Source organism: Rissa tridactyla, chromosome Z (genome assembly GCF_028500815.1).
Source record: "Rissa tridactyla isolate bRisTri1 chromosome Z, bRisTri1.patW.cur.20221130, whole genome shotgun sequence".
Taxonomy (NCBI): Eukaryota; Metazoa; Chordata; class Aves; order Charadriiformes; family Laridae; genus Rissa; species Rissa tridactyla.
Genome location: NC_071497.1, coordinates 49,749,415 through 49,774,076, shown reverse-complemented (window position 1 = coordinate 49,774,076; position 24,662 = coordinate 49,749,415). Strand labels below are relative to the sequence as shown.

Here is a 24,662-nt window from a genome sequence, read left to right as displayed (position 1 = left end):
AACCCTATGTAAAGGGCTTAAGGTATGATAGTATGTTTGTCACCAGTGTTTGGTAAAACTTGCAATGCAAAAATTTGGGCAAGTTGCTTAGATTTGCTGTGTTCCACTGCTTCTCTTGCTTCCACTGCCCCGTATAGTACAGGATTTAATAATCAGCGGTTCTGTTAAGTACACTGAGATCTGTACAGCAGTGGAACTATAAATGTCTATTACAGTTGATGCATTAAAATGTCTGCAATGCCTGAGTAGGTACCTGATTCTAATCTTATAAGAGATTATAAGATGTACAAAGAGACCTTTGGATCAGTGGGAGGAGCCCTATGGAAGTTTGTTTCTCTTCTGCCTCAGGATAGGAGTAAAAAGTAGTATGCCATCATTACGGAGATTTTTGGCCCTAAAACATATTCAGCTTCCACACCAGTAAGTTTAAGATTTCAAGTCACAATAAAATGATCATATACAGCAGCAATGTAAATTCTTCCTAATGGACAAGAGAAAAGTAACATTTGATCTGAATGTGTTTTTTTATTTCTTTTTCTCTTTTAGGCAGTGAGTCATCTGATTGCTGCAATACTGAAAGAAAATGTTTCTTCAGGGAAGATCAGACAGGCATCTCATCAGGTCTGTAGCATTCTTTCATTTCTGTCTCCTCTCCCATTCGTATGTGCTTATGTTTTTCTGTGGTTTCCCGTTCCCCATTGTGTAATGTTAATAAGTCTTGGAAGTTAAGTAAGGTAGTTAGCAATATGTGTCTGGACGTACAGGTAGAAATGGTAAATCTCTGGGATCAGAAGAGCAGTTTTAATTCCATCAGAAGTCTTAATGGCAGAAGTCTTAATCCTTCAGAAGGCCAACATTTATCTATGCTCAGTTTAAGAGAATTTTATTTGAGTTTATTTATGTTACTGTAAGTGAAGTGCCATATGGTGACATTGTCACTTGAGTAGGAAAGCCTTTTACATCACTGTAGAAAATTTTAAAAGTATGGCATCTCACATACCTGTATTGGTGTTATATTCCATATTAGCTAAGTAAAGCTCACATTTCTTTGAGAAAGGGAGCATGTTCCAAAGGCATACTTAGCCTTTTAGTTGAGTCGAGTTTGCTAAAGTGCAGGTCTGTCTTTTTACCTGAGAGGCACATGAAATACTTGGATTTGCAAGTGTCACAGCAATGTAGCAGAGGTGTTTGTTAGGATTTGCTCATCCATTTTTTTCTCCCCAAAAGCTGACTTGTACAAAAATCAGCAGAAAATGATTTGTGGATTTTTTCCTCCTAATCTGAAGTCTTAAAAAAAAAAAAAAAAAAAAAACAAACCCCAAAACCCACACCAACCCAAACTAGCAAACCCAAACCTGACAAGCGCTGAGTTTTGATGTGAGGGAATGTTGGAGGTGTGCACATTCTCTACAGAAGCTCCTCCAACAGTCTTGATCATAATCGTGTTCTCAAATGACGTTCTGTTTTGAGCTACAAGCTCACTCTTCTCATTTCCCACCCCTTGAAGGTATTAAACTGAAATACAGCAACATCTTCTAAAATGTAAGAAGCAGAAGATTGTGCTGCTTAGACATTACAGGCTCCCTTTTTATTCAAGAGCATTTTGAAGTGTTAAAAATGTTCCTTGTTTTCCCATTTGGAAGCTACAAAGTCAGCAAACTAACTTGTGAATGCAAATTTAGCATGAAAACAAGCAGCAGTTTTGATGGATACTGCCAAATCTTTGTGCTTACTAGCAAATGGAGAGAACTGAGGACTTGACATGGTGAGGAAAGATGACTTACTTACCTCTCAGTAGCCCTTTTTATGCCTGCCTCTAGCTGTCTGCACTACACTTGCTGTAGGCATAGCTTGGCATAGCAGTTCCTGAGTTGTCTCCAATTACATCTTGATCATTTTAAGGAAAGTGAAATTGATGCTAGCCTACCTGCATAGGCACAGCTTAAAAATTTGTCTGCCTTACTCTTTTCTCAGACTCCTGTCCCTACTGAGGGCATAGGCAGTAGTGGGCAGGAAAGTGGGAGCTGTCCTGGGAAAGTCCTTTCTTCACTGTAGAATCTGTACCCCAGCTTCCTCTCTGTAAGTCTTCAAGAGAAGCTCTTGAGCAGTTTTTCATTTAAAAGTGTGTTTGAGATGAATGAAGAGAAATCAGTGTCAACCTTCTCATTGCTTTTCTCTCATGCTTTCGATTTCAGACTCCTGCTCTGAACTTGCTTTGGGAGAAGTGCTGCAGTGAGAATGTTGCCTTGCGAACGGCCTGCTCCGAGGGATTGGTGGCACTTGTTGCAGAGAAACACGCTGAGTTCGACTATGTTCTTCATGGAGCTCTCAACCTAATTCCCTCAGCAAGGTAGTGTTTGGTTGCCTGATTTTGTACTTTTTGTCAGCTGGTTATCAGTCACTGCTTTTCCCTTGTAAATACAGGGGAAGAGGAGAGGTTCTGTAAATGACAGTATCTTCAAATAAGCTGTGGCATTAAGGAATGACATTGCCCTGCTACTCTGCTGAAGGCTGTTGCTTTCATCTTGGCAGTGTGACAGTGTGGGTCTGACTTCAGAACTCAGAGTATCCCGTGCATGTGAGCTGAAATTAATAGCAGTTTAGACTAATAATCTGAACTTTCAACTGTGAAACCTCAGAAATCAATGCACTGCCTACTTTTGTTGCCTGTATCATGGGGAAGGGGGAAGAAACTGACAGCAGTTTCCACAATGGGGAAGGGAAATAACTCCCTAATCAGTCTATCCAAATTACTAGTTGCTCAAATAGAGTTCACCATGAAGCTGTGGGTGGGGATTAAGAATGCTGTGTTTTGTTTCCCTGTCTGCTGAGGAAGAAATCACTTTACCTAACCCTGCAGCTACTTCCTCTTACAAAATTTTGTAAATACAGTGCTTGGATCTCACAATGGTTTTTTGAGCTAGACTGCCTGTGCAGCATACTGAGGGAATGAAGTTATCGGGGGGCAAAAAGACACTGTGCCTGACGTTTACAAATGGGAAGTGAAGTGATGATTAAAAAGATGTTTCCTTTCAATTCTATCAACTTTATGAAGTTCCTTGGGTTATCTGTCTCTCCTGTGATTTTTGGCAGTTAACTGGTTTTCTGCACTAAGCTTTCTTATTCTCTTCCTAGAGAATGCTAGAATTGTTTTTAGCCAAGGCAGGTAATTCATGCTACACCTCTGATGTATCATCCTGTTGAGCTCAGTGTAGAGGATGCAAGAACCATGCTATTCAAGATGTGTTTTTCATTCCTTCTAACCTTCACATAACTGGTTCTAGGCTGAGGTTTCTCATGGTCAGTCTGAGCCAAAGATCAGTTTAGGTCTGAGTAAACTAGTGAAATGCTTAAGAAATCAGGTATTTTAAAAAAGACTGTTTCTTTCCATGTGACTTGCTTGATTACAGCTAGAATCTTACTGTGATTATACAGATTCTGTGCTGAGTTTACAGTAGGTAGTTATGGATCCCTAGGAAAGGTTTTGTAAATATATATATTTCTTTTTTTATAATATCAATAATTTCTGGAAACCACGGTCCTCCAAATGACAAAATTTTACTAGTTCGGTTTGGTATTAAGGGAAGAATCTTCATTGTTATCAAAGATGTAAAAGCACCTGTACTTGAACTATGAGAATCTGAGTCCTGTGGGGTAAGGTGAAAGTTTCATGAGCTGTGGCTTGCGGACTAAGAAATGTGAAATTCCCATTTAGCTAAGTGTTTCTTACAGTAACAGCAGTTTATAAGTAAATGAAATGTTAATACAATTTTGTACTTCAGAAAATAAAATGTGTAAAATGGGATATTTAGGATTGACTTAACCTTAAACACAAAATCAGAGTTATGTATTGAAGGGCTTGCATCTGCCCCACTTCTACACCATTCTTAGATTTTTTCCGTGTGTGAAATCAACACATATGACTCATTGCTATAGTAAGTGCTGGCAAATTATCCAGGAACCTTTTATGTATTTTTGGCTTCTTCCCCCTGCCGCGAGCTGCCATGATTCAAACCACATCCATTGAGGATGGAAAAGCAGGGTTTGTGTAGTCTAACCAGAGAAGTCTGTGGGTTTAAAATATCTGTAGCCTCAGGAGGTGTTTAAACTGACAGTTTCAGACTGGTTCATTTCAGTGCTGGTACATTTTTTTTTTTTTCTTAACTCTTTTAGAATTGTAGCCTGCTGTTCCTCATCCTTTTCCCTGCCAAATTTTCATCCAGATTTGCTCTGTGGCTTTGCGCTGCTGTGTGCACAGTATCTCTAAAATAAAGTAAATATGAAATTAGAACCCATTGCAGCAAGCAGAAAGGCGCTTGTGACTGCTGAGTGCATTTCAGCGCTGAATGGAGTTAACTGAATGTTTTATTGGCAAAGATTACTCATGTTGCGTTCTTGCTTCTCTTCCGTTACAATGAATTTAGCAGGGTCTTAGTGCACCTAGTGGGTTTTGTCAGGTGTATCAAATTCTGCACATTAGGAAAGACATTTTGCTTTTCAGAGGTGAACATCCGGTACCTAACTGAGTTGAATTGTTATGTGGTTCACACTATCTGCTCATCAACAGAGTGGTCCCCCCACCACGTCCTGCTTTGTGATGGACTTTGTTAATTTCATTAATGTTGCTTCAGGAGAATATGGGAAATCCTATGAAAATTCCAGAAATACTGTTGTTTCTTGAATTTTCCTGAGTGGTAAATTAAACAACATAGCAGGAGGAAGATAAAATAGCTGTATGTATCTATTTGATGTAGTCCTTGGCTCCTGAGACCAAAAGTCAGCACAAACTATATGTCTCAAGTGCATTTTCTGACAATGTGATTTCTCTTGCTTTCTCTTGCTAGACAGTGGCATGGTTGAAATTGCGTACCATGCTGGATGTTTACCTATATACTTGCATTTAGAGAAGAGGTAATTTTTGGGTTTTAATATACTAAAAGTACGAGTTTCAATTAAGCTGGGTATAGCAAATGTCCTTGTAAGATACGGTAGAAGCAAACCGCTGGAAGTTTTAATTGGTACGTTAATTATTCTCTCTGCTTCTCATTATGTGAAGAGGTAAACAAAGACATGTGGACGTGCAACTTGCCCAAAATTGTGTAGGCGGGTATGAGGAGGTCCTTACAGAGAACCCAAGGCTTCTTAAGTGTCAGTTTTGTTCCTGGGTTCCTCCTCTTGTGGAAGAATCAACTCATGTAATGCCATATGTGACAGTAATATATTTCTTTTTCTCAACAGAAATGTGCACGGTTTAGTAAAAACCATTTGTAAATTACTACAAATTCAAGCTGTTCAACTGGAAAAAGATGGAGATGAGACTGTTTGGAATCTGTATGGAATCAGGTTAGTTTCACATCAGAAAAACATTCATGACATCTACTGAGCTGGATTCTCCACTTTCTGTAAGCAAATTGACCTTGGAAAATACAGAAGGGATTACCTCTGTTCCTACAGAAAGTGGGAAATGTTCCTTTTACCTTATTAAGTTGGTAGAAAACTGCCTCATATATCACTGAATTCTGGGATTGTTTCCGTAAGCTAAGTACCACTGGTTTGTGGGTGTGTTTTTTTTTTTTTTTTTAAATAACTAGTATTCCAATGGTGGATAAATACTAAAACAAATACTGTGTTTTTTTAAGGATGTGTGAAAAAAGTTTTGTGACTTTCAGATGCACATGTGGGATGATCTGCACTTTTTGTTATTAAGTTATAACCAGCTGTAGCAGAGACAGTACTAGTCTGCAAGTTGGTCTCACTGTGGACTAAAACTGACAATTCCCAGAGGATTATTATCTCCCGTTTGGCATAAAGATGTCTGTTTCCTATGCGTATTAATATAGCTCTCCAGTAACCTAAGCTCAAGCTGAATTGAGTTGGGAGGGCAGGGAAGAGGGGTTTTTGAGGAGCTCTTGTCAGCATTCTCAGTGCAGGTGCGTTATGACCTGCATGTACAGAACTTTGGCTATACATTTTTTCTGGAAGCTATTCACTTCTTAAATGAACTATTATTTTACATTATTCTTAATGATTCACCATGCATGGCTTTTATTGTCTTAAAGTTCTGGAGAGCTGCCAACTTTCTGAAATCCAAATTCACAGCAGGTAGAAAAATGCTTTAAAAATGCATATTTGATGGAATAAAGTGCCATTCTGTCTTTCTGAAAGGGCCAGGGTCACAGCTGTATACGCAGAAGAGTATGTTGACTGCAGACGTTGTTTCCTCATACAGAAAAATCAATCTGTCACTGAATTTGTGCTCTAAATCAGATTGGCGCTCTCTTCTGTTCAGAGATGTAACAAAAAGGTTGAGATGACCTAGAAGTTAAAATTAATTTTTGTTTTATTGTTGCCCCTCACATAAGATTTATATATTTTTCAGGTGGATAGATGCTGTGTCTGGTTGCACATTTTGCTTTATCCTGAACCCACCAGCAATAATTTATGATAGTGGCACTGTAATGTCATATAAAGATGTGCGTTTTACACTGCTGTGTTAGAAATTCTTAAGTTAGTGTTGATGATAAATTGCATCTACACACCTCATTTTTCCCACCACTAATAGCATTATCAAATGGAACTTTTTTGGGCTGCACATTGTGGTGTTTCATTATTAATCACTGTTCACTATGGAGCTTAGCTGATTTCTTTCATCATCCAGTTCAGTGCAGTTATATTAGTTTCAGAACACACAATCTGTCATGAAAGGCTTGCTTTTTTTCTGGATAGTAAGCCATTTTAATTTTAGACTTGATGTGTCACATATGCTGACTTTACGCAGGTTGCACTGATTTCACTGACACAGCAGTCCTTAGATGACTGGAGACATAGTTTATTAACTAGGAAAGGTAATTAATTCTTAAAATATGACAAAGGTATTGAAATCAGCAGCTGCTATAATTCTGTATCTCTATATGGGGCTAGGCACTTTCAAGGTCCCGGCATCATATGTGAACAGTATTTATAGCTTGCTGCCTAATAAATGATCCTGCCCATGATCTTGCTGGATTCAAGTGCTAGACATGCAACAAGTTTTTGCCTCTTGCATACTGTCATCTTGGAGAGTTGAAATAGGTAATAATCGTAGGCTTTTTAGTCTTTGTAAAAGACTCTGTAACTTCAGTAAAATGTTTATAGAATGAAGGAAGGTGGACGTATGAACACCGTGTATGTGAGCTAACAAATTTTAGAGAAATGAATGTGGGAAATGCCAGATTCCTAGCCCCAAGTATGAAAGCCAGACCTGTAATACATGCATCCTTTGTGATCTTAGTATCTGTTTTCTGAACATGCTTCAGGTAGTGCATCACATCAGGCAGCTTTCTGAAAGTCACTGTGTCTTCAAATTATTTGCCTGAACAGTAACACACCGGGCAGAAGAAGATAGTGTAAAAAACCAAAAAAAACCCCCAACCAACCAACCAAAAAAACCCCCAAAACCCAAACAACCAAACAAAAACAACAACAACAACAAAAAAACCCCCCAAAAAACCCAACAAGCCAACAACAACAAAAACCAACCAACCAAAAAAACCCCCAACAACCAAAAAAACCCCAACCCCCCAAAAAACCTGATGATTGCATTATTCTTCAAGTGCCTTTCAATAGTACCCTGTATAATCTTCTCCATAATTTTTCTAGGAACTGAGGTTAGATTAACAGGTCTGTAGTTCCCTGGGTCTTCCTTCCTGTCCTTCTTGTAGATTGCAATAACATTTTTCTAGCTTCCAGTCAGCAGGGACCTCCCAGACTTCCCAGATTTTTGGTAGGTGAAGAGGAAAGGTTACCAAGAGTGCAGAGCCTGGTTCTTGGTGGGTGGTGAGCTAAGTTTATAACCAGGAGTTTCTGACTGGGTGGATGTGAGAAAAAATGTTACACTGAAGTAAGATGGCACCTCAACTCCTGGAATTATCCTAGTCATAGGCTGTAAACAGCACTGAGACTGAAATCTACTGTGACGCTCCCCCTCCCTCCCCTTTTTTTCCCCCTATACCCACTAGGCAATGGTACTTATCCTGCTTTCCAGAGTGATTTTTGGCAATTCCAAACAGAATCTCATCGAATCTTCTATTTGTTAGAACATGGATCAGTAAGTGTGCAAAACTATAAGCTTTCGTGGTGCTGAGGGGTTTGGAAGTGGAGTTTGTTATATTTTTGCTTTTCTTTTCCCTATTTGTTCAAGTGATTTTTTCTAAATACTAAGACAGCACTAGCTTAAAAGCTGTTAGTTAATCCAGACGGAAAGCTAAATATCTGCTCCTGAAGAGCTTGTCCAGCTACTTTATTTTTAATTCTTCTTCCTGGATGTGTATATGGTCTCATTATCTTAGCACGAGATCACCTCCAAATTTAACTTGGCTTTTTTTTTTTTTAACAGAGTAGGCTGAAAGCCACTGATTATTCTTTTATAAAGATTTAAATACAATATGTTAAATTGCCACTCTTTTAAGCTCCATTAAAGAGGTGCTAGATATAAGATATCAGGTTCCATTGCTAAATTTCCTTCTCTCTTTAGGTACAATAGCCTTGTTAAGTGCATTTAGTTCTGTTAGCCCATATGGCTGGTGATTTTCCTTGATTTTATTGCTCAGGCACCATATGCAGCTTTTCAGCTTTATTATTGATTTTGTAATTATTTCCACTATTTAGGTCTGCTTACTAATAATGTTTACTTCCTCATATTTATGTATTATGACAATAAATTAGTGTTATTTGCCATGTTCGTGGCCAGTAGATTTTGAAGGTAGATTTGTGGTTATACTTCTGAGTCTTGGTAGTATATGAGCTCTAATGTGTCTGTATATGGAGATAACTTAGCAACATTTTTCTTTATCTGACTTTATTGCTTTCCTGTGGATTTCTGCTGTTTTCTTAAAGGTGCAGTTGTCTTCATACCTGAATAGAAATTGCCTGTATCTGGTTTAACCTTCTTGCTGACAAGTTATATTCTAAATATTCTCTTGATTTAGACCAGCAGCTTCTAGGCTGATACACTGAGCACTGCAATTAAGTGTCTCTCAATAAATAAAAGCTATTTCTTGATGCCTAAAAGCATACTGACTATGCTTTTTGCTTTGTGAGTATCCTTCCATGCTTTGTCAGTCAGAGGAAATTTCCTACATAATCACATCTTAAGATCCAATGTAGTTTGAAGCTTTTGAAGAGAATCAGTTGACCAAAACTTATTTTCTCTTCAGGTATCTCAGAATTCTTAGTAAAATTGTTTTGTAGCATGTAAGGACACTGCAGTTATGTGCTGTGACCTGAGCCACAGAGTTCAGCGGGTAATATTGTCATATTTGACTGTTGTCTTATATTGAAGTAGATACTTGCAATTTCCTTGGTTGTTAGCTCTATTCTGACTACATTGTGATGAAAAAACACAAGGCATTAGGAATGTAAAATATTCTGTAACCAACTTTCATAACTTGGCGAGCCTTTCATTCAGCTAATGTTGACATTTATTATTCCCTGATTATCCTCAAAACTAGTCAGTTGCGCAGGATTCAAACAACATTAACATTGAGAATGTAATAACAGAATAAGGATCACCCCTTTTAGTTTAAGGATATATCTGCTAGATGATGTTTCTAGAGAAATAGTATCTGACTAGGCATAGCATAATTGTAAACATTCCTGTTTACAGCAGGTCAGTATTACCTCAGTAGCCCACTTAAGGGAAGCCTTAATACACCATCACATTATACAATTCAAATTGGCTATGTAACAGAAAAAAAATAGATAAATATTTTTAATTATTTTATGGCATTCTTGCAGATCTCATTCACTTCACCTGGAGCTGGGTTTGTTTGATGTTGCTCAAGATGAAGTCTGTGTTGTAGCAGAATGCTACTGACTACAAATGTGTCTCAATGAATATTGTCTTCTGTAATAAAAGGACTGCTTCACATCTTCGGCTTTCTGCTCTTCACAGGTTTTTAAACAACAGTAACAAACAAACCAAATACCATTATTAATCCTTTCTAACAGGCTTATTTGACTATATCACTCACTGTAGGAAAATTAATAGTATATCATGAAACGTAACAGTTTGTCCACTGCAGTGTTCCATATCTGCTATTAAGTGAGACAGCTCACATGCATGAAAGTCAGTTGGCCTGTAAAACACGTGCGAGGAGCCTTAATGTTATGTTAGAGGTGTGTGGGTGTTGTGGGTGGGTGTTGTCCTTCTCTCTCCTTTTTTTTTTCTTTTAATTGTTTCTGACTGCTTTATTTAAAAGACATGGTAAATGTCTGAAACTGTGACAGACTCTCTTGAGATGTACCACCTCATGTACCACCTCAGATCGTCTAGTACTGTATAGGTAAAACTGACTGAAAGTCTGTCTGGTGTGTAGCACAGATATGTTGGACATGTGAAGAGGAAAAATGGTTAACTAAACTGAAGGTGGTGGTTTGCAGGATCTGCAGTCCCTAGATTTATGCTGCCCCTCTCTGTGCCTGCCGGCCTTGTGTGGTGTGTGTGCATTTGTTGCCTTTCCATTTATTTATATAGCCCTGCTCTCTCACATGTTTCTAGCAGATTTGTGGGAATCGGGAAGAGAAGGGTCTTTTCTCTCTTGCTATTAGAAAAGTTGTTGCTGCTCTAGAGCAGAGAAGTGTCTGGTTGTCTGCTGTTCAGCTGTTGGTATCCCAGAGAAGAATCTGCACTATTGCTTATAGTTGACTTAAGCAGGAAAGGAAACTGGGGGAAATAAGGAGGCTTAGCAGGCAGGTGGGAATAAGGGGGGCAATCACAACAAGGACAGTGGGTAAGCTCCAGAAGGAGTTGTAGAGGTAGTGATGAACCTGCCTTCACATCACCAGTTCTTTCCAATTTCCCACCTCTCCAGGAAATTTAATGCTTGGACTCTCACATACTGTTTTACTTTCTTATGCTAACTTACTGCAGTCAAATGACTTTAGTTTTGCATCCGACAGAAAAAATTGTATACTTCAGGCTCCCTTCCTGCCCAGCTTTTCCGCCACCTGCTGCTGTACAATGGTAATCATTGTTAGATGTGAATGTTGCACTTACTAGGTGGTGCAGATGGCCTTCAGTCATTGAGTTTGGGAAGGTGTTGGTGATAGAGTCATCTGAGAACAGATGTCCACTAGGTCTCAGTGACCTTTTCAAATAGAACCATTATCAGAGGGCTGGCAGTAAAGTGGAGGTCTCTAGGCTGGTGGTATAACCAGCCTTTTTCCTTTCCTGCTTCTTTCAATGCCTAAAAGATGGAGGAAAAAATACATAAGTTGTGAGCAAATGTAAAGTAATAAGTGGGATGATGGTCACCTTGATTGGTCTCAGGTGCTGAAAATTTGTACCTATGCTTGAAAGATTGGACTGATTTGTGACCTGGTTCAGATTTTTCTATGGGTATTACTTGGAGCCTACTGCTAGAGCCTAGTGTTGGTACCGATGAGTCAAATCACTTCTTGGACTAAGAACACTTTTGAACAGTGGTCCTTAGATGTTTATTAAAAAAAAAAAGGAAAAGAAAAATCAGACCAATACTTTTCAAATGGAGATTTTGTTTTAATCTTGTTTCCTGAAGTTCCTATAAAATGTGTTCTTTTGACAGTGTAGCAGTCTTGGCAAAGCTGGTAAAGGGAGTTGGTAATACCATGGGGTCTATTTCTACATATGTTTTTATTTTGAAGATAGTTATTTTGCACACACGCTTTCTGCATTATAGATCCAAATGTAATTTCTTTGTGTTTCAGGAGCAATCCTCATCCATTAATCACTGTCCTTGAAAACAGACCTGATTGCTGGCCAGTTTTACTGCAGCAGATAACAACATTTTTCCATCAGTGTCCAGAGAGGTAAATGAAGGAATAATTAAAAAATAGCAAATGTAGATAATTGTATTGTTACCAGTGCAACTTTTTTCTTTAAGGTAGCTTCAATGAGCAGTGAGAAGCCCGTCTTTTGAAAAAGATTATTATAAAATTTAATGACACCATTTGAAGGTTAAAAGTAGAGTATTAATAAAATAGTAGAATGATCAATCAAAAGTATTTTTTATAGTTTTTTTAACTCATTTATGTTGATATAATTTTTACAGATGTGGACAAATTGGTGCAAAATTGAAATTTGGAAAATTTTTTTGAAAGTAAGCAATTTTGATTATTTGCTTTGTCAAGATTTTGATTGCTTAGTCAAAAAAGATGACTAATATGCAGGTATAACTCATCTACACAAAATTCTGGGATGATAAGGGAAAGCACAGACAGTTATATCTCACAGCACAAGATGAAGCCTTTAAAAATTATGTATGCATCTTGATTTAAAAAAAATAGAAAAATCAGTGGCACAGTCTTATTATAAGATATCTTTAACAATGAAAAAATATCCAGGCTACCAACAATTGCAACATTTCTTTGTGCATGCCTCCAAGGAACTTGTCCAATAAAGCTTCAGTGTAACATACCAAATGCTGAAGCAGCCTTAAAGCCAAATCTTTTCGGTGATTTTAAACCTATGTGTATGCTTTTCAGATAAAAAGTATCTCTTTGCCTCTGTCTTCTGGAAGACACACGCAGTAGAAGACACTGTAACAGTGCAGTGAAATTGATTTCTGTATTATGTTGCTCTGAATAAACAAAGAAGTTTATTAAATCTCTTAAATTTCTACTGGGCCTAGACTACATGATTGACAGTAAGACTTCCAAGCAAAAGTGTGTTTTGTTCAATTTAATTGTTCAGGCTATTTTAAAAATACTATTTGCAGACTTGTTCTTCCACTCAACTGCTAAGTCTGTGACTTGTGAAGAGTCCTGTCATATGTCTGAATGATGGAATGAACTGTGGATTTTTTTTCTGGTTGCTTGTTTTGAATTAAAACAGGAGTTGTTCTTGCTGAAAAGGAAAATATCTTAAACTTCCTTTGCTGCTTTTTCTGCAAAGGTTTCTGTGGAATAAAGTTCTAGACTGAGAATATAGAATCATTTAGGTTGGAAGAGATCCTTAAGAAGATCGAGTCCAACCATTAACCTAGTCCACCACTAAACCGAGTCCTGAAGCGCGATGTCAACTTGAGCCACCTATATTGATACAAATCTATTACTGAGTTCTTTGGAAAGCTCTGCTCTAGCGCTGAGTCTTGTTTAAAACTGACTTTTAATTTTGATTCCCTGTATATTTATTAATGTATTTGTTATTAATTTTATTTGATTGTTTTGGTATTGTCAAGAACAGCTAGTATTCCTAACGTGGTCAAGCAAAAAGAATTGTTCTGTGATAAATTTTTTACTGGGAAGCCATCTTGATTAAAGCAGTGCCTGTTTCATGTAATTGTTTAAAACTGTTGGGCAAAAACTGGCAAGGAATGGTTGGCTCTTTCTAATTGAAATGAGGTTTTATGTGTTTTAAAAAGATATTTCTGAATAGTCTTGTCCAAATGCTATTTCAGTATGGCACACTATTCTCTCATGACATTCAGGAAGGAAGGTCACTGTCTTGAACTGATAAGAAAAAAAGTGTAAAATGAAGAGTATCATAATCTGCAAGTACATATTGAATAGTATTCATACTTAAATATTGAGTCTTTTCACAACTGCACTTCATTGTATGGTTTCTATATAAGGTCTCATGGCAGTACTTCATGCTGATAAATCAAAGGGGTTTTTTGTGAGATTTGTTAATTGTCTTCTGTAAATGTTTGCAGGGAGTGTCACGTTGCTTGTGTTTCCCTTGTCGTTTATTAAATTTTCAGTACAAAACAGTCTTCTCAAACTTATTTCTTGAACTGCAGGTCACAGAGTTCATGTGTTGGCATAATGGCTCCATTTCTAAGATACCTGTATTGCGAACCATCTCAGTTACGGGAATATGCTGAACTGCGAATGAGTTTACTTAAGATCTTACTTCAGCCTCGTGCTCCAAAGCACAAAGAAGCACCCTCCGTGTTGGAATGCCAGATTCTTCAATTTCTGTGTGATTTGATTCCACACCTTCAGGTAGAGTTGTTGCCTGACCCTACCTTTTACAAATAAATGCTATTAAAGCAATGATAGTATTATTATTATTGCCTTTTAAGTGTGCAAATACACCATTCTCTTCTACTTCCCATAAACCTGATTGATTGGTAGTACTAATAAACTATATAATAAAATATGTAAATAATCTAATAAACTGGCTCTTTCTGGTAGAAAGTAAAACTTTTTAATTGTTCAAATCTGATACACATGGTAAAGTGTAAATTGAAACACATGTCTACCGTAATTATTTGCCTCAGTAAACAAACAGTAAACTTGTAGAGATGCCCATGAGAGAGAGATGATGTTGTTAAATGGTAAGATATTTGCCAAAACCAGGCAATTTTTAACTTAATGTGGATAATATTATAAAGAAACAAACTATATGAGAAGCATGATTTAAGTAGTCCTAGATATTCCTTTCTCTCTTTTTGTAACAGAGGGATTAGTGGATCTGAAGACAAAACTCAATCCCTCTGAAGTATGCTAAAGTTTTTGAATGTATTTTGAAGTTGCACAGTGATACGTGCTAGGAGCTAGGGATTTAATCTTTCTGTCCCCTTTGGTTAGGGGTCTGGAGTGTTGGTTAAGGTTAATAGCTCTGCTTTGCCTCATGCTTTACTGTGACATTAGTTAAGCTTTTTGTACCTATGTGCCTTTTCCTTCCTCCTTAATACTAGAGCAACATCTTCAGCTGCAAATATATTCCGTCCGACATGAGGTGTTATGGTATTATTGTCATAGAGGGAGGGTTTGATAGTATTGATAATGTAAAGCTAAATAGGCTTGATATGAGGATATTTGGTAGGATCCTCCTCCTGAGAAATTTTACTACTAAAGCTTACTTTCTGCTGGTAGCTACTTTTCACAGTGTTTTGGACAAATAACTTGTATTATACACATTTATCTTTGTTCAGGTCTGCTCTTTGCAATGACAGGTACCTGCTGACTTTTTCTAGCCATGAGGACGTTTCTGATTTTGTCTTGATTCTACCCAAACTTCAATATAACATTGTGTTCTGAATGTATTACCAAGCTTCTGATTTGGTAATGTTTAGCCATAAAAATGGCACTGAAAAAGATTTATAAAATTAGTTACTAATCTTTCTTTCCTCTGTGCTTGTTGGCGCTTTTTTTATATATTATAAATCTGTTGCATTTTTTTTAAACTCAATACTTGAATGTTTTTATTTTGCCTGAGAAACAACTTTCATAGCGGAAAGGGAAATACTTCATTCAAGAAGCCTGTTTAATGGGCTGTTTCATAATCTGTCGTTGCTTCTCCATCTTTTCCCTTAACTTCAGGTTCTTCTTATCCTTCCTTTAAGCTTAGCCTTGTTTAACTGTCTGTATTGTATAAATGCCAAAATGCTTCTTAGTCATTTTGTCTTACAATATCAACCAAGCTGTCAAAAGTACAGCTCATCACCTAAAGACTTTTCTGCTGAAAAATTCAGTGGACGTGAGGCTTCTGATTTAAGCAGCTTATTCATAGCATTTGTTCCAATGGACTAAAAGTTGGGATGTTATCCTTAATGCTGGCTCCAGAGTTGGATTGGAACATCTGGATTTGTCTGGAACTCAAATTTTCAAGAGCAGAAATGCTTTCACCTAACTCATTAGGATTTTGAGGCAACTTGCTCCTCAAAACATCTTTACTTGGCTTCCAAGTGTGGAGATACTGCTTTTTGGTATCACATTTCATCTTTTCATTTTTGTAGTAGGTAGATTACATGGTGCTCTAGGAGAAGATAACACCACTGCCTTTCTATTTTGAGACATATCTTAAAATCTTGGTTACATTACAGAAGAAATATCCTAGAGCAGAATGTTTCTGTTACAAGAGTATTTACCTGTTGTATGCAGTCTCCATGCTATTTGTTTTATGTGGCTGAGAGAATCCCAAGAGCTGCATTAATTTGTTATTGCTTTTGAGGGAAAAGGAATTTTTGTCATCAGTTACTAAGAAATATTTTTCACATGTTTCTAATTCTCCTTCAAAACATTAAACAGCAATTCATCTGTAATTTTTTCAGGGAAGTTGTGTAAGATATTTTTGGGTTTAGTTTATAAATGTGTTCCTTCAAAGTCTTAGTAATATTTGCAATGGAAACATTGCAGAGCTAAAAGAACTAATTCTAAACTTGAGGAAATCTGCGTAGATAGGGAAGGGGAACTAAACCAGAATCTGTTTTGGTTTTGCTTTGTTTTTTAACTACCTCTCTACAGCTTAAAGACTTACTGCAAGTTACAGAAGCATTGTTTTTTCTGCAAGAACTATTCCTCAGCCTGCTGCGCTACCCTGTGTTTTGGAAAGCTCAGTTATCCCAGTTTTGTCTGCAACTGGTTTGCTTCTGTGAAGTGTGTTTAAATGTAACAGGAGAATGCTCATCTTTGATCTCCTTAATAGAGGACAACTTTGAGGTCTTAAAAGAGGTAAGAGTTTATGGGTGGAAAAAAATAAAATGGTTTTATTAAATTTAAAGAATGTTAAGTTTAAGACATTATTTAGAGACATTGATACATGGCATTCATCTGCAAGTGACCAGTGTTATTTCAAAAGCTTCTAATTTTTTTTCTTGGTTGAAGACCTTCAGAAGAAAAAAAAAAACTTAGCTGGTTCTGTATATATCAGTTAACATTTAAGTATGAGTTGGTTTAAACTGAGATACAATGGTTTGAACAAAGTAATAAATTAAAATTTTGTAGTTGTTAAGTTAAAATACTATTTTTACACTATTCATAATCTTCATTGTATGTGCTGTGTCACTGTGTGGGCATTCACTGTGATTCATGAAGAAACTCCTTACAGAGTTTTGGTTGTTACCTATTTGTACTGTTTAACCCCGCTGAAAAACAAAGACGACTTGAACCTCTTTCTTCTTTCCTTGTAGATATTTCCAGTGGAACAGTGTATAATTGGGCTAGCGCTTCTATTGCTGCAAACACCAGAAAGTCAACAGAAGTCTGTCTTGAGTCTAGGTAAAGCTCTTCTTGTGAAAGAGGAATCCACATGCTTAAGACTGTGTCTGTCTGTCTTCACGTTTCTGAAAATAAGCACTGCATTCTGCTGAAGTTGGATTGAGTGGTGAAATGTGTTTTGATATGCAGGATTGTGCCTGAATTTAAGAAGTAACATTTAATCTGATGGCAATAAAGATAAATTTTCCTGCTACACAGACTTTTCTCTTGAAAGTTGTTATATTCTAAGCTCCCTGGTATCTTGGAGCTTATCTTCTTCATTTTTGAGTCAGTAACAGGATATCCTCAGCTGAGATTCACGCATCCTGAATGGTTTCTTTTGACAGATCTTAAGAGAGCAGGCCTTAGAGTCATGGCAGTGTGTGACTGAGCTTTCAGCTTAGCAGTTTTGATTAGTGGAGTTATTCCAGTAAAAGTGAGGGGCTGTGCTACATTCCATTACTGTATTTTTTGCTGCCATCAGGTACATCTCTATAAACAACAAAAATGTATGGGTCTCCAAACAGAATTGGAGCTTTACCAAAAATTCTTCTGCACTTTAACTCTAGTATGCGCAAGTACTCTGTATACAACTCTAGTATGCAGTTCTTGGGACTGTTACTTTGCTCGAACAGAGTATTCCCTAGAGATGTTCGTCTCATGCTTAAAAGTACAAATTATGTTAGTTCTTTTTTCCCCTACCTAATCTTTGTTTTTTCCCTACCTTGCCTTAAATAGCCTACAAGCTCCTTTCCTGTTCAGAAACCCAGAACATCTCAACCACAGCTCTTACTTTGGTGATGCCTGTACTGCAGATCTTATCGTCTACAACGGTTGGGGACTGCGTATCAGAGGATGATTCTGGAACTACCAGGCAGCAGCTGGCTACAAATCTTTTGAAAATATTACAGAAGGAAAGCATGAAGGATAAAAAGGAATTGGTAACGTTTATAAGGTTTTTTTTTTTCCTTCTTTTGGGGCAGGTAGGGGATGCTGCATTACGCCTAGCTGCTTGGGAAAGAGTCTACATGTGTGAGCTTCTTTGTGTAATACATTGTATGGAAACACTCAAAAATATGTATAGTCCATAAAACTAGGCTACTGGTAAAGTGGAAGTGTGTTTGTATACTAGATATTGTTTACTTAGGAGATGGGATTTTTTTGTTTTTAGAGACTGTATAGATTAAAGGGTTCACCTGCATTATTAATCAAATAACAGGACTTAGTAGAAAACAAGGTTACATGTACTTATTTTGTCTCTTTCAGACTTCCTTATTCTACTCATCTACATCCTTTTCCTTACCATTGTATGTGACTGTTAGCTACTATTCTTTCTTCTTTGGCTGAAGAGAGTACGGAGTACATAAGTGTAACTTACCACATTTCAGCTAATTATCCTGGATTTTTTTATCTGTGCTGTTGTTTTCTTGGTTTTATTTATTTATGTCCCACTTAGCTGCCTTCCACCCAGTTTGTTCCATCTGTTCTGATAACAGGTAACATGGTCAAGATGTGCTTAGCACTATGGAAGCTAAGCTCACTTTCCACTTTATGCCCCTGTTACATGGTGTAGGGGGGGTGGTGATGTGACAAATTGGCGACAGAAAAAGATGCCAGTTCTGAGTTCTGTTATGTCTCCTTGTCCCGGAATTCTTCTCCGACTTCATTGTCCACTTCCACAAATCTGAGAAGTTAAGCATATTTGTAGTCCTAACAAAATACAAATGTTTCACGGTTCACATTGTGGGGCCCAGTATCGATCCCTGGGGATCTGGCTTGTGGCAGGCTGCTAGCCTGAGTAAAACCCTTTGTCACCTATGAGACAATTTCCTGTCCATCTTGCAGACCACCCGTCCAATCTGTATCTTGCCAATTTGTCCAGGAGAAGGCTGTGGTACACAGTGTTAAATGCTTTGCTGAAGTCCAAGTAAGCAACATGCTTGACAGAAGATGTTATTTTGTTTTAGAAGATTGTCAGGTTAGCCTAGCATGACTGGCCTTTGGTAAGTCTGTGCTGGATTTTCCCAGTCACCTGCTTCGTTTGGTTTGTAATAGTTTCTAGGAGGACTCATTCCACCACATTCCCAGGGACTGAAGTAAGGCAAATGGGCCCGTAGTTTCCTCAGTCCTCTTTTGGGCCATTCTTGTAGATGAATGTGAGATTTGCCCTCTTCCAGTTATCAGAGATGCCTCCTGATCTCCACGACTTTTTAAAGATAATAGATAGTGGCCTTGCAACAATGTCAGGCACTTGTCTTAACATCCTGGGATGGATTCCCTCCAGGCACATCGATTTATGTGGGTTGAGCCCTTGCAGAGCGCCACTACTCAACACATGCATTGTTGTAGCTACTTGATCCTGTGGTTTGGGGTCCAGCTGCATTGATAAAGGCAGAGGAAAGGAGGTATTGGGAACATCTGCATTCTCAGCATTATTAGTAAATCATTTCCCCGCCCTGTTTAGTAATGGGCCTGTGTCTTCCCTGTGCTTGCGGCTTATCTGCTCATGTATCTGAAGGACCCTTTCTTCTTCTCGATATCTGATCAGATCTAGTTCTAGCAGAGCCTTAACCTTGTTGTCTGCATCTCTGCATGTCCTAGCAAAGTTCTTGTAGTCCTCAATGGGTATGTGGCTGCTGTTCCATACCTGGTATGCTGCTTTTTTGCTTTTAACCAGACCCAAAAGTTGTATTTTCTTCTGTGGCTTTTATTTTTTTGGCAAGAATTGTAATGGGGAATTGTTCTACTTGTAGTCCCAACATTTTGAAAACTGTTAGGACATGGCTAGCCTGCACTGCTACTTTGCCATTGAGGGATTTTATATATATATCTTTCAGTAATGGCAGACTGACCTTTCTACCTAACCTGCTTGAATGGGGTGCTGCATTAAAATAAAAATATGGTGATAACTTGTTTTCATGCAGCTGAAATAAAGGGGGAAGGGAGTGAGTACAGATGTGTAGCAAAACCTTTGGGGAAGTAATGTGAAATATCAAAATAATATTTCAGGCTCTAACAATTTTCGCAGTTTGTTCCAGGCATTTAAAAAAAAAAAAAGAAAAGAAAAAGACTGTAATAATCTGATCTTGATTTCAAGTCCTATGATCTTGTAGGGCCAGGCAAGTAAACAGTACAACTTACAGATCCTGAAGCTCTTCTTAGCCCACTATGTGACCTTGGATAAAGTCTAAATACCTTTATCAATAAATGGCAGTTTCACAACTGTATCCAAAAGAGATTTTTGGCTCCAAGTGATCTTGCCAGCCAGAGAGATGGCATTATAGATTGCTGAATTTTTCATATACAGTAAATGGTAATGCAAAAGTAGTGGAATGAGATAATTTTAATGTTCTTTATACAAGGTCATCTAAAGTACAGGGGCATTCTACCTTCCATTAGCCAAAATAAATTTACATTGCGTTGAACAGCGTGATTAAAGTAAAATTCTGCAGTTTTACGGAGAACAGGTTTTGCCACTCAAAATCTTTTTCCCTGTTAATTTAAAGGTGAGTGGGCCCTGCCCTGCTGGAGTCTGAATTCCATTTTTAATCTTCACTTGGAGACCTCTTTTCAAGTACTTTCTTGACCTGATTTTTATATAAATGTTCTTCATCTAATTACTGCCTGCTAACCACTGTCTTAATAATGCAAAGACATTTCTGAAAACATTGCATTTTTCTAAGGAAACAAAGAATTGGTAGGAAAGAGATGGTCTGTCATGGATTAAGCTTTCTTGTTTTAATGAAAAACTTTGAATTTACGCATTAATTTGCAGGAGCTTTAAAATATATATACTTTTACATGTATAAAAACCTGAGTTAGGAGGATTCCTCATTTGTATTTCACTGCTTTCCCACTTCTAAATTCTATCTTCCATGAATGCATCTGTAGAACGTTTTGTTCTGTGAAGTGAAACAGTTAAACAAAACATGTAAAGTTGGATTAACTTAAACTGTGGTGTTTTATTAAGTACTATCAAAAGTTAAGGGAATTTCTGTAAAATAACGTAGGTGATATTACACTTTAGTGATGCACCTGTCATTGTCAGGAATGGAAGCTTTTAATGTACACCAGTTTTATTGTGCTCGTTTTAGTGAGGAAGTAGCACTACAGCAGGAACAGGAATGAGGGATGCCAAATAAAGGCGGAACTCCTCAATACAGAATTAGCGACCCATTCAAACATCCTTGGTGCAAGAATTAATATGAAGGATTGTAAAGATATGTATTGCAATTTATTCATTACACTTATGACATTTGTTTTGGATGACAAAACTGGATTAGTTAGCTTTTTCTTTATGCTTTCATGGTACTTTCTTCGTTTGATTGAGAATTTTGGTTGTCTCACTTGTTCTTAGGTGTCCTGCAAACTCCTTTTCCCCATAACCAGCTCTTACAGCTCATTGTATACAACCTGGAAGATCATAGAGCTCATGAAAGAGAAGTCTGTGGTTACTAACTGGTTATCTTCAGTGAAATCTCTGCTACCTGTCACAACACAAGTCCCTGCCCATGTTTTTCTTCTGCTGGCTTATCTTCTGATCCAAGAAAATGGAGACAGTCTTCGTGATGTACTCCAGGTTACCACGGAAATAGCAAAGGCTGATTGTTCTCAGGTAAAAACTTCGTAGCTTTTGTAACAGGAATGGGGATGGATTATGCAGCCTGAGGGGAGGTAAGGCTGCCACAGCTTCGTAACCCAACTTCGACAAGTGGCAAGGCTGCGCCTATATTCCCAGTAGGTACGTGCACATGCGTACGCCACATTCCTGTGCTACTTATACTGTAATGCAGATGCACAGAGCACTTGCAAGAACACAAAACAACACCAGGGGCCCAATCCTACTCCACTTTCTGGCTAAGCAGGAGGGAGGTCTACCAGTGGGAATATATGCAGGGTGTATGGATGTGGACTATATGAACAGTATGGATCCCTCCAGCAATGGAGCACGGATGGTCAGTGTGCACAGTAGGTGGCACCTGGATCCCTGTCTTGCCAGTTGCTGGCATCGGGACATACAAGCCCCTGAAGATGCAGGTCCACTGCAGTTGCTGGTGCAGACTGTCCCCCATTCTGCAGAGACACACACAAATCTCCCAGCTGTCTGGACTCCCCTGACCCCTAGGTAGCCAACCCCCCTGTGGTCTCACCCTTAGACACAAATACATGCATGCACATGCATGTAACCCAAATTGGCTGGAATTCACCTTTTGTGTGTCATTTACAGCAAAATATGTATTATGTCTCTGTTTAGGAATATTTTTTTAGTTGTTTAGTCTTAGGAGAAAAGACTGGCTTATCGATATTATCTGATAAGGATACAAATACAACATGAGGAAATAGAAGAGAGGCTACTAAACCATTTCTGGCTTTTGGTGACCTCATAAAGTATTCTCTGTGTCCTTTTGTGGTTGCTGGAAGATAGCCAAGTCCCTTGTAATATCTGTATTCTCGCTTAAAAATACATGCATAGTCTTTGTCTGCTTCAGTACTGAATTCAAGTCAGAATTATGCACTATGCTTATGCTTATCTACATAACCTGGAAAGATACATGGGGATATCCAGAAACAGTAATAGGCAATGCAGTCTTATTTGTTAAAAAAAAAAAAAAAAAAATGTAGGGAAGGGAGAAGTGTTGCTTCAAATTTCAGATGTGCCATAAAGACAAACTTTATTTGCTCCTTTTTTTTTTAAAATTGCTTTCTGTCTCAAAGAGTTATCGTACTTTGCATCACAAGAGTTGGAAAAAGATACAGCTTATGGGATACACTCTTGATGACTCACGGTGGTGAGCACTGTTGTTCTGATCCAGGGCGGCAGTCCATGATGTGCTTGCTGTAGAACACATACTGAAATGCTGTGCTAAACCAGGGCTGTTATATAGTGCTTTTGGAGATAATGGTACTTCTTAAGCCAGGGAAGTTTTTAAACCAGGTGACAGCTTCACCTGTTGAGAGTTATAGAATTGTAGAATGGTTAGAGTTCAAAAGGACCTTGAAGATCATCTAGTTCCAACTCCCATGCCATGGGCAGGGACAATTTCCACTAGATCAGATTGCTCAAACCCTCATCCGGTCTAGCCTTGAACACTTCCAGGGATGGAGCAACCTGTTCCAGTGCCTTACCACCCTCAGAGCAAAGAATTTCTTCGTAATATCTGATCTAAATCTCCCCCCTTTCAGTTTAAAACTGTTACTGCTTGTCCTATCGCTACATTCCCTAATGAGGAGTCCCTTTCCATCTTTCCTGTAGGCCCCATTCAGGTACTGGAAGGCCACTATAAGGTCTCCGCAGAGCCTTCTCTTCTCCAGGCTGAACAACCCCAGCTCCCTCAGCCTGTCTTCATAGGAGAAATGCTCCAGCGCTCTGATCATCTTTGTGGCCCTCCTCTGGACTCGCTCCGACAGTTCCATGTCCTTCTTATGTTGGGGGCCCCAGAGCTAGATGCAGTGCTCCAAGTGGGGTGTCACCAGAGTGGAGTAGAGGGGGCTGTGAGTGCATGTTGACAGCTCGTGTTGAGGCATCTGGTGGAAATGTGTGAAATGAAGTGCTTTTTGTTCTTTTCAGGAGATCTTTTCCCATTCTTACTTTGTACGCTTAATGGTTCTTTCTTATTTTCTTAGAATGGCTGTTACTTGCTTGCACATGGATGAATTGTTGCTTTTAAACTACAGACGTAAAATTCTTTTATTCTGTTATAGCTTTGTACCTCTTCTAAAGGATAGTTAAATAACACAAAACCAGAGAGAATTAAGAAGCAGAAAAAAAGCATAACAAAACATGTGAGTGAGTCAAAACCCCACAGTACTCTTCTCAGAGCAAAAGATTCTTTGTCAGACAGCTGTGACAAGAGTGCACTTGAAGCTGCTTTTGTAGCTTCATGCAATGTTTGGCTTCCTTTTAATTTGTCACCTGCTTCTTGTATTCTGTTAGACTTAAAATGCCAATGCTGTGTGTTGTTTAAAACCTTATAGTGAGCAGTACGGGATCACAAAGGCACTGGTCAACTGTGGCAGGGAGAAATAAATATATTGCACTAAGAGTTCCTAGGTGTACTTTTCCTGACACGGTGAAACTCTAAACAACCTATGGTAGGAGAGCTATTTATCAAATGGTGGTAGTATTGCTGCTGATCACCAGGTACGATGGCATGCTCTAGTATTTTTGGAATGAGCATGGTGTAGACTTCTTTTAGTTGCTACTTAACTGTTTTGAAAGAAGTGGAAGCCTTGCACGTTTTTTAAGCCTTTCTTAACAAGTGTCTTCATGCTTTTTAAGTTACAATATTAAAAAAAAAAAAAGAAACAAACAAACAAACAAAAAAAAACCAAAAAAAACCCCACACCACATTTTCTTTGTTGAAAGGTAAGGGAAACCACAGATTTTAATATTGGTTCTGAAAGTGCAGGTTAGTTTTCTGAACTCAGGATATAAGTTTACCTTGGTCATCCAGTTCACAGCTAGAAAAGAGTTTTCTGCGTTACTAACAATGCTAAGGTTTCTGTTAAGTGTTTTATTCATGTGTTTATCATCTTCAGAGGTCTGAGGGTTTGGGTTATATGCGCTGTAATGGATTAGAGGGGCCTTGTATGAAGTACATCTCCAGTTAAAACTTTTTTACTAACTGTAGTATAAAGTGGCCTTACCGTATGCTATTTTAGCCCATACTAAAAAGTTTACTTTTTGTGCTAGGTACGAAGCTTCAGGTGCACAAAACATC

General features: G+C 38.1%; 1 protein-coding gene across 2 annotated transcripts in view; it reads left to right on the top strand.

Moving 5' to 3' along the window:
• Positions 1–24,662, top strand: part of FOCAD (focadhesin) — a 118,227-nt gene that overhangs the window by 10,958 nt on the left and 82,607 nt on the right. For both annotated transcript variants that reach the window (XM_054185048.1, XM_054185049.1), the window contains 9 exons: positions 547–621; positions 2,196–2,350; positions 5,239–5,343; positions 11,725–11,826; positions 13,758–13,962; positions 16,210–16,416; positions 16,875–16,962; positions 17,680–17,882; positions 21,299–21,556. In XM_054185048.1, coding sequence (XP_054041023.1) covers positions 547–621; positions 2,196–2,350; positions 5,239–5,343; positions 11,725–11,826; positions 13,758–13,962; positions 16,210–16,416; positions 16,875–16,962; positions 17,680–17,882; positions 21,299–21,556 — 1,398 coding nt within the window. The remainder of the gene's footprint in view (positions 1–546; positions 622–2,195; positions 2,351–5,238; positions 5,344–11,724; positions 11,827–13,757; positions 13,963–16,209; positions 16,417–16,874; positions 16,963–17,679; positions 17,883–21,298; positions 21,557–24,662) is intronic.